Source organism: Amphichorda felina (assembly GCF_050947745.1).
Source record: "Amphichorda felina strain 45539 chromosome Unknown scaffold_7, whole genome shotgun sequence".
In the NCBI taxonomy this organism is placed as follows: domain Eukaryota; kingdom Fungi; phylum Ascomycota; class Sordariomycetes; order Hypocreales; family Bionectriaceae; genus Amphichorda; species Amphichorda felina.
In genome coordinates, this window is record NW_028145043.1 from 784550 (window position 1) to 797140 (window position 12591).

At 55.1% G+C, this 12591-nt stretch overlaps 5 protein-coding genes across 5 annotated transcripts; 3 read left to right on the plus strand and 2 right to left on the minus strand.

The window, feature by feature from the left end:
- Nucleotides 1–404: 404 nt before the first annotated feature.
- Nucleotides 405–2493, minus strand: ACO1O0_007044 (lactose permease; the record flags this gene model as incomplete). The annotated part of the gene is made up of 6 exons (XM_083196420.1): nt 405–607; nt 670–1096; nt 1150–1261; nt 1345–1626; nt 1852–2203; nt 2253–2493. 6 exons carry the CDS (start codon nt 2491–2493, stop codon nt 405–407), a joined length of 1617 nt encoding a protein of 538 aa, XP_083047628.1.
- A 2457-nt stretch (nt 2494–4950) lies between these two features.
- On the plus strand, nt 4951–7678 carry ACO1O0_007045 (glutamine amidotransferase subunit DUG2; the record flags this gene model as incomplete). Its single annotated transcript, XM_083196421.1, has 2 exons — nt 4951–5979; nt 6029–7678. 2 exons carry the CDS (start codon nt 4951–4953, stop codon nt 7676–7678), a joined length of 2679 nt encoding a protein of 892 aa, XP_083047629.1.
- A 491-nt stretch (nt 7679–8169) lies between these two features.
- ACO1O0_007046 (uncharacterized protein) lies at nt 8170–9360 on the plus strand (the record flags this gene model as incomplete). The annotated part of the gene is made up of 3 exons (XM_083196422.1): nt 8170–8601; nt 8670–9090; nt 9152–9360. 3 exons carry the CDS (start codon nt 8170–8172, stop codon nt 9358–9360), a joined length of 1062 nt encoding a protein of 353 aa, XP_083047630.1.
- A 124-nt stretch (nt 9361–9484) lies between these two features.
- Nucleotides 9485–10916, minus strand: ACO1O0_007047 (N2227-like protein-domain-containing protein; the record flags this gene model as incomplete). Its single annotated transcript, XM_083196423.1, has 4 exons — nt 9485–10071; nt 10266–10512; nt 10578–10689; nt 10912–10916. 4 exons carry the CDS (start codon nt 10914–10916, stop codon nt 9485–9487), a joined length of 951 nt encoding a protein of 316 aa, XP_083047631.1.
- Nucleotides 10917–11495: 579 nt separating this feature from the next.
- On the plus strand, nt 11496–12030 carry ACO1O0_007048 (uncharacterized protein; the record flags this gene model as incomplete). The annotated part of the gene is made up of 3 exons (XM_083196424.1): nt 11496–11609; nt 11663–11851; nt 11908–12030. 3 exons carry the CDS (start codon nt 11496–11498, stop codon nt 12028–12030), a joined length of 426 nt encoding a protein of 141 aa, XP_083047632.1.
- Nucleotides 12031–12591: the final 561 nt, after the last annotated feature.

A 12591-nucleotide genomic window follows, 5' to 3' on the forward strand; every position in this document is an offset into this window, starting at 1 on the left:
ATGGCTGGCTCAATAATGCCAAGCCATGAGGCCGTATTGACACTGCGTTGAAGTGTCCACTCCATCCGGGCCTGATTACATGGAGGCTGGCCGCGGCCTCGTCCTGTGTGGCAGTGACATGCAGCTATTTCGAGACCCCTCATTCCCGCCTTGGAAATATAGACCATGATGTGCAGGTAGGGGCTCGTTGTTCGCCCAGTACCCGCGGTGTCCAAGCCCATATAAGAATGCCAAACAGAGACAAATGACACGAGCTACTCACAATACACATGCCAAATTGATACGCTAGAGTTGGAACACACAGTGAAGGAACCATATTCACAGACTATAACTGTCTTCTCATCGTTTACGTGTGACATATGTATGTGCAAAATTGATATTCAGTCGGCTTTGGGACGGAGCTATCATGCGAGATGGCCCTGGTCGCCCACATTGAGAACGTTGCCAGCCTGGTCCACTTCAATCTTGGTCCTCTTGGTACTCTCCTTCCTCGGGTTTGGCGCATCAAAAATGCTCGACAACTCCTCGAGCGTCTTCCCGGCCGTCTCCACGGCGAAGAAGTAGATGATGACAATCTCGACAAAGATCCAGACGCAGTAGACGATATCTGGGAGAGGTGATTAGCGCACAACCTCGATGTGTGGGGTGGGGACTTGGGGAAGCACTTACAGAGCTTCCATCCAATCTTCTGCATGCCCTCGCTGATACCATATGTGTTGATCACCATGGCAATATTGAGGAACAGGAAATTAGCGCCGGAGCCCTTGGCCCGCGTGCGGTTCTCGAGACACTCGACCGAATATAGCGTCTGTAGAGGCGTGAACCCCCAGGCGAAACAAATTCCAAACAGGTAGATGGCTACGATGACGCCGTACGATAGGTCGGGCGTGTTGGCGCTCTGGGCGGAGAAGGCCGTGAGTAGGATGTACATGGCGAGGGCGCCGGTCAAGCTCCACAACATCATGGGCCGGCGGCCGAGCCTGTCCAGCATGGAGGCACCGGCGACGGCGGCAATCATGGAGAAGATGGGATTGATGGCGTTGATGAGGAGCTGCGTGTTGGTGTTGGTGATTCCAGCGGCCTCAATCATTTGCGGCTGCGGATGGTTAGCATTAGACCCCAGAGACTAGAAAGCAGATCTAGACGCACCATGAAGTAAGACACGACGTTGTTTCCGCTCCATTGGCCGAAGAAGGCCATCATGATTACCATGTAGGTCCTGTACCTGGCGGCCGGGGTGTTGAGCAGCTCCCGGTAGTCCCTGGACACCGTCAGTATATGTACATAATAATCGCATTTATGGAAAAATAAGGAGGGAGAAAAAGGCAGTTGGTAACAACTCACCACCAGGGGTTTTCATCGCGGTACATGGCCCGTTGCTCCAGGATTTCACGGTACTCCAGCTGGACAATGGCGTTATTCACGTCGCCATCACCGTGGTACTTGGCGAGGATCTGAAGGGCTTCCTCGGTCCGGTCTTTTGCAATAAGCCACCGAGGACTTTCCGGGAAGAAGAGGACCAGGGCCATAGCGATAGCTGGCATGGCAGCTTGGACGACGGTGGGGGTCCGCCACGCCCAAGAGTTTGTGATGTTGAGGTTGGTTCCGTACGTGGTCCAGCCGGCACTAGGACAGGATAGTTAGTTGAAGGTCACAAAACTGGGTAGAAGTGGAGGGGATCCGGTAGTACTCACAGAATATTTCCTAGCCACCTTGCAGGAGATTTCATGTTAGCTAACGGTATCTTGAGATGATTCACATTTCTCGCCCAAGTTCTGGCTCACCATCTGCGTAGAGTATTAGCATGAGATGCATTGGGGGTGACCAGGGAACACTTGCAAATTATTGTACATGCCTGCTTGGATTCCTCTGTACGCGGGATGAGCAAGCTCAACGGTATAAGCTGGCGCAGCAGCCGAGGCGATGGAGGCACCAAAACCGAGGACGAATCGGCCACCGATGAACTGGTTAAGGTTGGGCGAGGCCGTCTGGATGGCTGTCCCGACGATGACAATGAGGCAGCCAATGAAGATACACCATCGTCGCCCAAGTGCGTCGGCAATGAGACCGCAGAAGGGGAACGAGGCGATCTGGCCGAGGTTGTAGGTTATGAAGACGATGCCCGTGGTTGAACCTGCGCCGTCGAGGCCGAAGGAGTCTTGGTACGTCTTCATGGCATTGATGGCACCCATGAGGGAGCTGTCTGGACTGTTGTTAGTGTCAGAGGTGCTTGGGAGATGTTTGGAACCCACCAAAGCCGTTCATGGTGGAGACGAGGTATCCGATGAACATGATCATCCACAGCTTGACCATGCCCTTGGAGAACATCTGGGGCTTATTCTCGGCGATGGCAGCCTCGAGGGCGACGGAGGCGGCGGCAATCTCCTTGGTCTGTCCCTCGCCCTGAAGAGCGGGCTTCTCATCTACCATGCCATCGTGAGATACCCGTGGCTGGGCATCGTTGTCGTCCTTGTTATCGTTTGGGAAAGACATTTTTACTGAGTCTGCTCAATCCGAGACAAGCATGAAGAGATGCTTCCCCAAGTCGCACGCATAAAGGGCTGGTCAATGCGACTCAAACACTGCACCATCATGAGGGGAAGGCAGCATGTTAAATACGGCCTTTGGGAAACGATGCAACCCATGGCTCGGGTGATGGCACAGCGAGGTGCATCGGGAGCCGGGGCAGCCATCGGCATAAAAGGGAGAAAGGAACGCCACCGGCGGTGTTCCTCTTCGGCCCTTCCACTCCCATGTGTAGTGTGTACAGTGTGTTGGTGATCCATTGGTAGGAAGGATGGCGCCAAGGTCTCGGTTGGGGTGCCAAGTCGGGCCCCTCTGCCATGTGTCCTACTTGTCTTCCTGTTTAGCATCAGATGGCCTCTTGCTAATCGAGGACGTTGGAGGATGGCAGGCCCACTAACACGAAGGACGCGGAGCTGCATTGTTGCAGCAACCTGCAGCATCTTTGCAGGGTCTGGAGATGGCCAGTCTGGGGGTGGAGAACTGGAGATTCCAGCTGGAGAATGCGGGGAGAAATGCTCGGGACTCGGGACCCTGGTGAAGTTTGTGGGTGCTCCAGGTCCCACCCAATTATTGCCAGTTGGGGTTCCAGGCTCCTCTTCCCCTTCTCTCCTTCTTACTCGTACGAGCGAGTGCGAGCCCTGGTGACTTGGGCCTGTCCGGTGCACACTACTCACTCATCAGTCTCGTTTTGCCGCACCAATCACCTCGTACTCGGCACATGGATCAACAGCCATGACCTTGGCTCTTGTTCAAACGGTGGCTGTAGTGTCCCCGTATAAATTCTCGGACTAGGGTATCCGTACGTATGCGTAGAGTTTTTGCCAATAGGCCTTCAAGAGAAGAGTAGGTACTCAACAGTGGGGGAGTACTTTACAAAGATGGAGGGCCCAATTTGACGACGACGACTGGAGGTGAGCAAATCGATTATACGTTTGTACTCGTACTCGTAGGTTTGATGAAGTAGGTCTCCACCGACTTCGGCTTGTAATACTTACATAGTACGCATACGTTGTGCATATCGCTTGATCCTGAAACTCCCAACCCAGCCATCGCGGGCTGTTTTGCACCGCAGCAACAATTCTCAACTTTGAATTGAGTAGGGACCAGACTAAAGTTCCTGACGTGGAAACACCACCAGCGATCCTTTACCGCGGTGTCTAATGGTAGTCGTTGAACGGGCGGCATCAAACCCGCATACATACATGTACCTGTCCCGTCCATGCTTGCATACGATGCTCCCATCGCAGAAGCATGGGCGAGATTAGGAGCATGGGCTGCTGGTCACATGGCACGGCATTATGGCAGATATCGAGCATAAACTGTGGAACTCGCCCCTTTATAAAGATTCTCATGGCGCTCCAAGGCACAATTCAGGGGTTGTGTTTGCACAACGGGAGGCTCGGGAGGCCGTTCGTCATGCGGTGAAGGCGTCTCCATGGTCCGGGCGCCATGCCAGCAGCAAGTGCTTTTTATCAGCTGGTGATTGCGCGTCCGATCACGGCCCGAGTTGTTACAAAAGGCTCGCTATCCGTACAGTTCATGGTCGTGCCGTCTCGAACCCTGCACCGTCTTTTCCCTCGCACCCGCTGTCCTCAGATGTGGAACAGACTAGGCTGAAATGTCCTTCAGGATCTGGCAGAACCCGGTGCCCGGGGAACACTGGCGATATCCCCGTGAGCTAGAAGCATCAACGCAGAGAACCGTCTCAACTGAGCCATGCGGCCGTTGTCCCCAAACGCTGGGCGATGACACCTCCACAGACCGGAGTAAAACTACCAGTGAGTTGGTTGCGATTCCTCCTGTTGGCACGACGCCGCCGCTGTTCGCAATCCTGGGGGTTTGCGAGACGTACACCGACTTTCCTAAACCCGTCAGCGACTTCATCTCAACTCGGCCGAAAAGAAGCGCCAAGATTGGGCTGGATATCATGACGGAGTGTACCGAGTGAATATTCGTCGACTGCATCCCCCAGCTTGCAAGCGATGACAAGTTGGCAGCGGGCCGACGGCAGCGGCGACGCTAAAAAGCCCACTCCAAACGCTGCAAGCCTCCAAACACCTCCAAGACGCCAGGGCGCCGGCAGTCGGCGGTGCTCTGACACCACCAGCACGAGACCTTGCATCATCGCCAGCTACCCGCGTCTGGGCCATCTCATCACCGACAAATTCGCGGTCGAGTCAGGCAACCTCGGAAATCGGTCAATTACAGCTATAGAAGCCTCGACGGATACTCCAACTTCAGCCTCGCACCTTTGTTGTCTTTCTATCCCCCTCCCACTCCAATGGCCTGAACACGAAAGAAGAACGCACCCCAGGCCACGCCACATGCCACCCCGTTCGTCTCCAAATCTGTTGTCTTCATGCCGCGACTTCTCGATGAGAATGACCATTGCTGACCACCGAACCCCTAGTCTCCCTCGCCGCCATGCCCTCGCTTCCCACCATATCGTCTCCGACGTCGCCCGTCCTCCATCCCACCCGTGACGACGATGCCCCCCCCAGCCTCGTTCCCGATCTTGTTCACAGCCTCCGACACGGTAGCACCGTGCTGGCCCTTGCCGTGAGCCCCAAGCACGGCCGTATATATGCCGGCACGCAAGACGGCGAGATTGTCGCATGGTCCTTGGAAACCTTCCAGCAGGTCTCTACCATCCAGGCACACAAGCGCAGTGTCCTGTCGCTCTTCTTCTCCCCCGACGCCTCCCTCCTCTTTTCGAGCGCCGGCGACCCTATAATCAACGTCTGGTGCCCCAAGACCCTCACCCGTTTATACGAGATATACAGCACCCACGACGTCGGCGACATTTTCTGCACAGCCTACAGCGCGCAGTACGACACACTGTTCCTGGGAGCCCAGAACTCCACGATCCAATGGATAACACTGAGCGACCCTTCCGTCCGAGTCTCGCCCGAATCTCAGCGCCACCCGGACCGGAGGAACCACCGCTTCTTCGACTCAAAGGCCGTCGGCGGAACGAGCACCCCACGACGCAACGAGCAAAGATGGGGCCTGATCCCACCGCCAAAGACTGTCCTTGAGATTGACAATGGGGCCATCCGGAACTTTGCGCACAACGGCTACGTCTACTGCATGCTCATGACAAAGGCGCCGACTGTGGAGGTCAACGCAGACGAGGACGTGCTGATATCCGGCGGCGGTGACGGGACTATCAAGCTATGGAGTCTTCGGGACTGCTACAAGGACGGCTCAGGCCATGATGAGGGCAGAATCGAGGAAATCATGACACTCGGATCCGACGATGCGGAATCTGTCCTGTCATTGGCCATTGATGGTTCTTTCTTGTATGCCGGGAAGCTTGATGGAATTGTGGAGCTTTGGGATCTCGACACGACACAGAAACTCCGTGTCATCAAGGCACACGAGTTTGACATTATGTCTCTTCAAATGTCCTGGGGTTACCTTTGGACCGCCGCAGCCAACGGCTGGGCAAGTGTGAGTATGATCGTCTCCAAATATGTCAACGCAGCTAATCCCAGGCCAGAAATACAGCACAGCACACTATGGACAGTATAAGCACAAGGCATCCGACGGCAACGTCAGCCAGAAATACCAGTGTCTCAGCAAATGGCAAGCGCATGAAGGAAAAATTCTCGCCTCAGCTACCACCATATATAACAACTCACAATTCTTCATAACCGGCGCCAACGACAACGAGATCTCCATCTGGACTTTCAAGGACGACGAGTGCTCCACGGCAGAGGTTGGTGAAGTAGCCACCAACGTGCTGCTGTCAAGCCTCAAGGGCTTTGTGTCGTACAAGAGCGTCTCCTCGCGGTCTGAATTTGCCGAGGATTGCCGTAAGGGGGCAACCTTTTTAGGCGCTCTGTTTAAGCGCCTGGGCGGGCATGTTGAGATGCTGAGCACTAACAGTGCACACAACCCTGTGGTGTACGCACGGTTCCCAGGGAAGAGGGAGACTGCCGACCAGCGAAAGAAGATTCTATTCTATGGCCACTACGACGTTGTGGCGGCCGACGACAAGAAGGGCTCGTGGGCGAGTGACCCGTTCACGCTGAAGGGCGTTGACGGCTATTTGTACGGTCGTGGAGTCAGCGACAACAAGGGCCCCATCCTGGCGGCCCTGTATGCGGTCACGGGCCTGATGCAGGCCCAAAAGCTTGAGAACGATGTCATCTTTCTGATTGAAGGAGAGGAGGAATACGGGTCGAGAGGCTTTGAGGATGTGGTCCGGAGCAACAAGGAGCTCATCGGCGACGTGGACTATATCCTCTTGGCGAATAGTTATTGGCTCGACGATGAGGTTCCTTGTCTAACGTATGGACTACGCGGCGTGCTCCATGCCACCATATGCGTTGACTCGCCTCGGCCCGATATCCATTCGGGCGTGGATGGCTCGTACATGATGGACGAGCCCGTCTCTGACCTCACCCTGGTTCTGTCAAAGCTCAAAGGATCAGGAAATCGGGTTGAGATTCCTGGTTTTTATGATGGGATACCATCCCTAAGTCCCGACGAGGAGGCCCGGTACGATGATATCGTCTCGATCCTCATGCGGCGAAGAACCGAACCCGTGTCAGAAGAAAAGCTCAAGCGATCGCTTATGGCCCGCTGGCGAGAACCGAATCTCACCATCCACGGTTACAAGGTATCCGGACCAGACGGCAGTCTCATCAGCAGCCACGCGAGCGCGCACATCAGCCTACGACTCGTACCAGGACAGGAAGTTGAGGATATAGCCCAGAAGCTGGCTGATTTCCTCGAGAAGGAATTTGCGGCGCTCAAGTCGCAAAACTGGCTGCGGATCAACATTGACAACAAGGCCGAACCGTGGCTCGGCGACCCAACGAATGACATATTCCAGACGCTGGAGCAGGCCATCATAGAAGCCTGGCCTGCCTCGTTTGAGAATGCCGCAGCAGAGGACGGGTCGAAGGGCGAACAGCCAAAGTCGGCCGAAGCAAAATCATCCAAGCCGCGAAAGCCGCTCTACATCCGCGAGGGAGGCTCCATTCCAGCCATCAGGTTCCTGGAAAAGGAGTTTGAGGCACCGGCAGCTCACCTGCCTTGCGGACAGGCGAGCGACTCGGCGCATTTGGATAATGAGCGGATGAACATGGTCAACCTGTTCAAGGCGCGAGAAATCTTTGGCAAGGTGTTTGAAAGGCTGTGAATAGGTGGGGATAGAGCCAAGTCGGGAAAATGGGAACGCGTAAGCAGTGACGCCAACAGGCTATGGCAGATACCACATGTAGACTAGGAACGAGCATAAATATGTATCAACAAGGGACTTGCCCGTTGGTTTAACCCCGATCTCCATGCAGGAGCGGGTATCGACCCACTCGGCTGTAACGCCTTCAGTCTAAAATGCACCTCACCTGGCATTGTATTCGACAACTCGGCCATTACTCTTGGTGATCTTCTGATTGCCAAGCCGCAGTCTGGCTGTCCGAGGTCTTGGTACCTCTGAAACCCCAGATACTGTGGAGATACTGCGGATACTAATGTTGGGGCCCGTCTGGGTTCACCGTGAGATATGGCATGTGAAGAGGCGGGGAGTCTGGAGACGACCCCAGATCTTGCGATACTTATTACTGCCAGGGTCCTCTCCATCAGTGCCTGTTCTTCAGACTCGAGCATCTGAAGATCTTAACCTCGGCAGCCATGGACCAACCTCAGGTCGACAACACGCAGCCTGCGGGCGAGAACCCCATCGGGGACTTTGAGACGGAATTCCTGGGCCACCAAAAGTCCGACAACAGCTGCAGTCGGCGCGACCTGGGTTTCACGGGCCAGCTCCAGGGCAAGTGGTATGCCGTCTACGGCGATACCTTGTGGGGCGCCCCGGGCGTCACCGATCCGGAGGAGGTTCCGGAGGGCTTCCACGGCATGGTGCGGGACTCTCTCTCGGAGCTGACGGACGACCCTCTCGTGGTCCATGATCTGCATCTCAACGACGACGATCCCGTGCCGCACCAGAAGCAGCTCATCCCCTTCAACGAGGAGTGGGGGGAGACCAACACCTTTGGCTTCGGAGGCACGAGCATCGTCGAGACGGACCCTGAGACGGGCACTGGTGCTCTCTACTACCTCGTTGTGCGCACCCTCATCTCCCCCCCTTCCCCTCTGCTACTAAGAACCACATCACTAACATCGACCTCAAGAACGACAACGAGTGGTACAAGGGCGCCGGCGTCGCCCGGCTCGAGCTCATTGACGATGTTCCCACCGTGACGGAGCGCCTCGGCGACCAGGGCTGGTGGTGGGACGGCGACACGCAGGCCAAGTACGGCGACGTGGCCGCGTACCGCGACGTGAACAGCGACTGGATCTACGTGCTGGGCAACCCGCCCAACCAGGTCAGCGCCCAGGGCTTCCCCGCCTGCTGGTACATCTACCAGGCTCGCGTGCGCGCCGCCGACGCCTTCGACCTGTCGCAGTACGAGTACTGGTGGGGCCGCGAGTTGGGCTGGAGCAGCGACGTGCTGGACCGGTTCGACACAGAGACGGCCGTCATGTGGGGGGCCGGCCAGGGCCAGATTGTGTACAGCGAGCACTTTGGGCAGTACATGTATGTCCATATGAGTAAGTGGTCCCTCTCGCAGGCTTCCCTAGCGCATCTGTGCTGACAGATATGCCCTTTCAGACGGAGCGACGCTTGCCCTGCGTTTCGCGCCTCACCCCGAGGGGCCCTGGACGGCCGACAAGGACATCTACACGACCGAGCCCATAAACGGCGGCTTTGTCTATGCTGGCATTGCGTATCCTCACCTGGACCCTTCGGGCAAGACGTTGACTGTTGGTTGGACCAATGCTGCTCACACCATCCAGATCCTGAAGATTACTTTTGCTTGAGCCGATGCGTGAGGGGTATAGATGGGAGTTTAGAGATATACAGGGTTGTGTCCCGAGCTGCATATATATTCGAGACCTCACTCGGCCGGGATTATGTCCCGTTTGGCTTTGCGTGTCCCCGTGTTCACGGCCGCTGGGCTACCCAGAACTGAGCATTGTACGCGTTCCTGGTCAGGGCACGGTCGTTGAAGCCGTACGCTGCCTCTATTCCTCGGACCACCTTCCCAGGAAGCGTGATCTCGCCGCACTCAGACCCTGCGATATCCAGTAACTTGAAGCCCATACCCTCCTCCACCACTGTGACAATGTCCTCTAGTGGGAGCTGGATAAATGGTGCTGTGCCGTATAGCAATGGGCCAAGATTGATCCAGTAGCCACCAGTTCGTAGGAGTGCCTCGATTGTGTCAAAGTACCCGGCCAGGTTCCGCGCCGTGTCGATGAAGAAGTAGGTGATGATGACATCGTACTGCGGGCGGGGCTTAGCGTCGAAAACAGTAGTAAAGTCGCCCTCGACGAGCAGCACCTCGCTGGCATTGAGGGCCACGTCGGGGAAGGAGAGACGTCGATGCATGTCTGCCTTGGTAGCGTGGTGCGACCAGCTGTCGACAAAGGGGTAGATGGACTCGCTGCCGGGCTGGTGCGCGTGGGCTTCGAGGAAACGGTAGGCGACGTTCATGTACATGGACCACTCGTTGATAGTGACCTGAAAACCTATAGAGAAACCTTAGCACAGCTGAGAATTGTGAGTATGATTTGTGTTTGGGGCTGACCTCTCTGGGATATATCACGGCCGAGACGTCCCAAACCGGCCCCTGGCAATAACACCTTCACCGGGCCAGAGCCTTTTTCGTTTTCAGAAAATAGGGTATCCAGAGTCTTTATAATACACGCAAAGCATTGGTTACGCTCATAAGGGCCTCCGGCCTCTGTCCAGTCTCTCACAATGTGCTTCAGCGACTGAGAGACAGCTACCTTGTCGGCCTTCCTGCCATTAGCCTCAAGGTTTTGGACGTGCTTATCTAGCTCAGAGCGGTCGATCTCGTAGAACTCTAACGCATTTCCAACAATGCGATCACAGAGGATTTGGTTGCTTTTGACGAGTTTCTCGATCTGGGCGAACTGGTCGGAGTAGTGTACAAGCTGTTCCAATTGCTGGATGGGTATACCATGCCTGCGTCAGCCATAGGGTGCTCTGACACTGAGAGAGGGCAGCTTACCGTGCGTTGCTTCTTGCTCACTTTTGAATATAGGCCCTTGAGTCGCTTGAGCTCCTCATCTTGGCGTTGGTAGTATCTAGAATACCCGTGCAAGGCGTCGAGCAACCGATGCCTAGGGTGGTTAGAGCTCCAGGTCCCCCTGTCGCGTCGCAGCCTATCTAGGAGCTTCGTCTTCTCCTGTACATGACGTGAAGATTTTGGGGGGGAACCTAGCTGTGAATATTGATTTTTCACGGTGAAATAGATCTGGTGAGCGTCGACATGGTCAATAAGGGATTGTGCACCCCGAGCTGGGCAGTGTCGGCCAGGGACTGGACTCAGTCGAGAAACGCACCTCATCACTGCTAGCTAGGCCAACGGTAGCGGGGCAGGAATTATCTCTAGGGGCCTTTGATCTGAGGAATATTGATAGTGCGAGTGCGGTGAGGATAGTTGCAAACAAAGCAGTCCGTGTATTCCAATGGAGGCAGAACGGCATGATTCTTCCTTACTACTTTTCAAGCAGCATTACACAGCGGTTCGGATGAAGAGGATTGAAGAGTTTTCACCAATTCTCCCACCAGTGTCGTCCCCTGGGAATTTATCTCTTTTCGAGGAAATTCTGCGACTAGCAGGCAGCTGAGAACTTGGAAGGTGGTGCAGACGTTTCGTGGGGCTGTTGAGAACCTTGATGGCCATCTGTGCATCACCAGCGGCCAAGAATTGATTGTCATCGATCAGACCAACCCCATCAGGGCAAATTGTGCAGCTAGTGCCAAGATCAAGCATTTTCCGCGCGTGTGCCTGATGTTACCTCTTATCTCTTGACGGCGAGCTCCCGGGTTCTTATAAATATCTGTCTCGTAGTCGTCTTCCTTCCCAACCTCATCTGCTCTACCATTCACCCATCCCGCATCACCAACTATAACGCCCCTCAAGATGAAATTCACAGTCCTCCTCAGCCTGGGTCTTATCCCCTTTGCCGTTGCCCAGTCCACATCTCTTGGCCCGGCTCCCACCGAGTCCTACGGCTGCGAGCCCCATGGTGACCATGTAAGAAGAGCCAGTTCCAATGACTAGGCCTAATAACCTAATATATACGACAGTATCATTGCGAGAGCCATGTGAGCGAGACGGCCGCTGCCCACGTCCCGACTTCTGTTTCTACTCCAGCTCCTACTGCCACAGAGGAAGAGAGCCATGACCATGAGGAGCACGACGATCACGACCATGAGACTGGCTCCCTGCCTCCCAGCCCCACGGCCTCTGCTGGCTGTGAGCCACACGGTGACCACGTGAGTATCATTGTGAAATCTTAGCTTTTCATACAAATATTGACGCTGGCTTCAAGTGGCACTGCGACGGCCCTGCCACTCCAACTGGCGAGTCCGGCGAGACGACTCCTACCGGCGGTGTTGCTGCCCAGCTCATCCCCATTGCCGGTGCCCTGGCTGCCGTTGGCTTCGCCCTCTAAATCACGGGCTTTAACGTCCAAGGAAACAAAATTAGTCTTGGTCCAGGGGTTCGTGAGTGATGCGGCGATCCCGGGTCGCCTCGAATTGACAGATCACACTTGCCCGCTGGAGGACCAGACCAATGATATAGCCTTCAATTTCTAGTTTATGAATTGACATTAGATGTCAATGAGTATCACATTCTATTTCTTAAACTTACTTAACCTTAAAAATAAAGCTGTGGTCAGTTAGTCGATCATGCAGACGAGAGCTAGATCCCACCCGAGACATGCAGTTGACCCTGAATATCGCGCACTTGACAGAGCACGCCATCAGGTCCCATGAGCAAAGATGATATCCATCGGCGCCATACCTCATAAGGGGTCGACCTAGTTGTCGTTGGAGCTGTTTGCCCCGGTCCAAGCCCCGCCCTGACGCAGATGAGCCATCAAGGTTCTCGCCAAGCTCGCAAAACACCGGGCGCTACCGTTGAATCACGTTGATACCGTTTGTCAGTTGAACGTGAGGCTGATCTCATTCCTCAATAAGCATTATTATATTTCCTCAGTTCCTAGCTTACG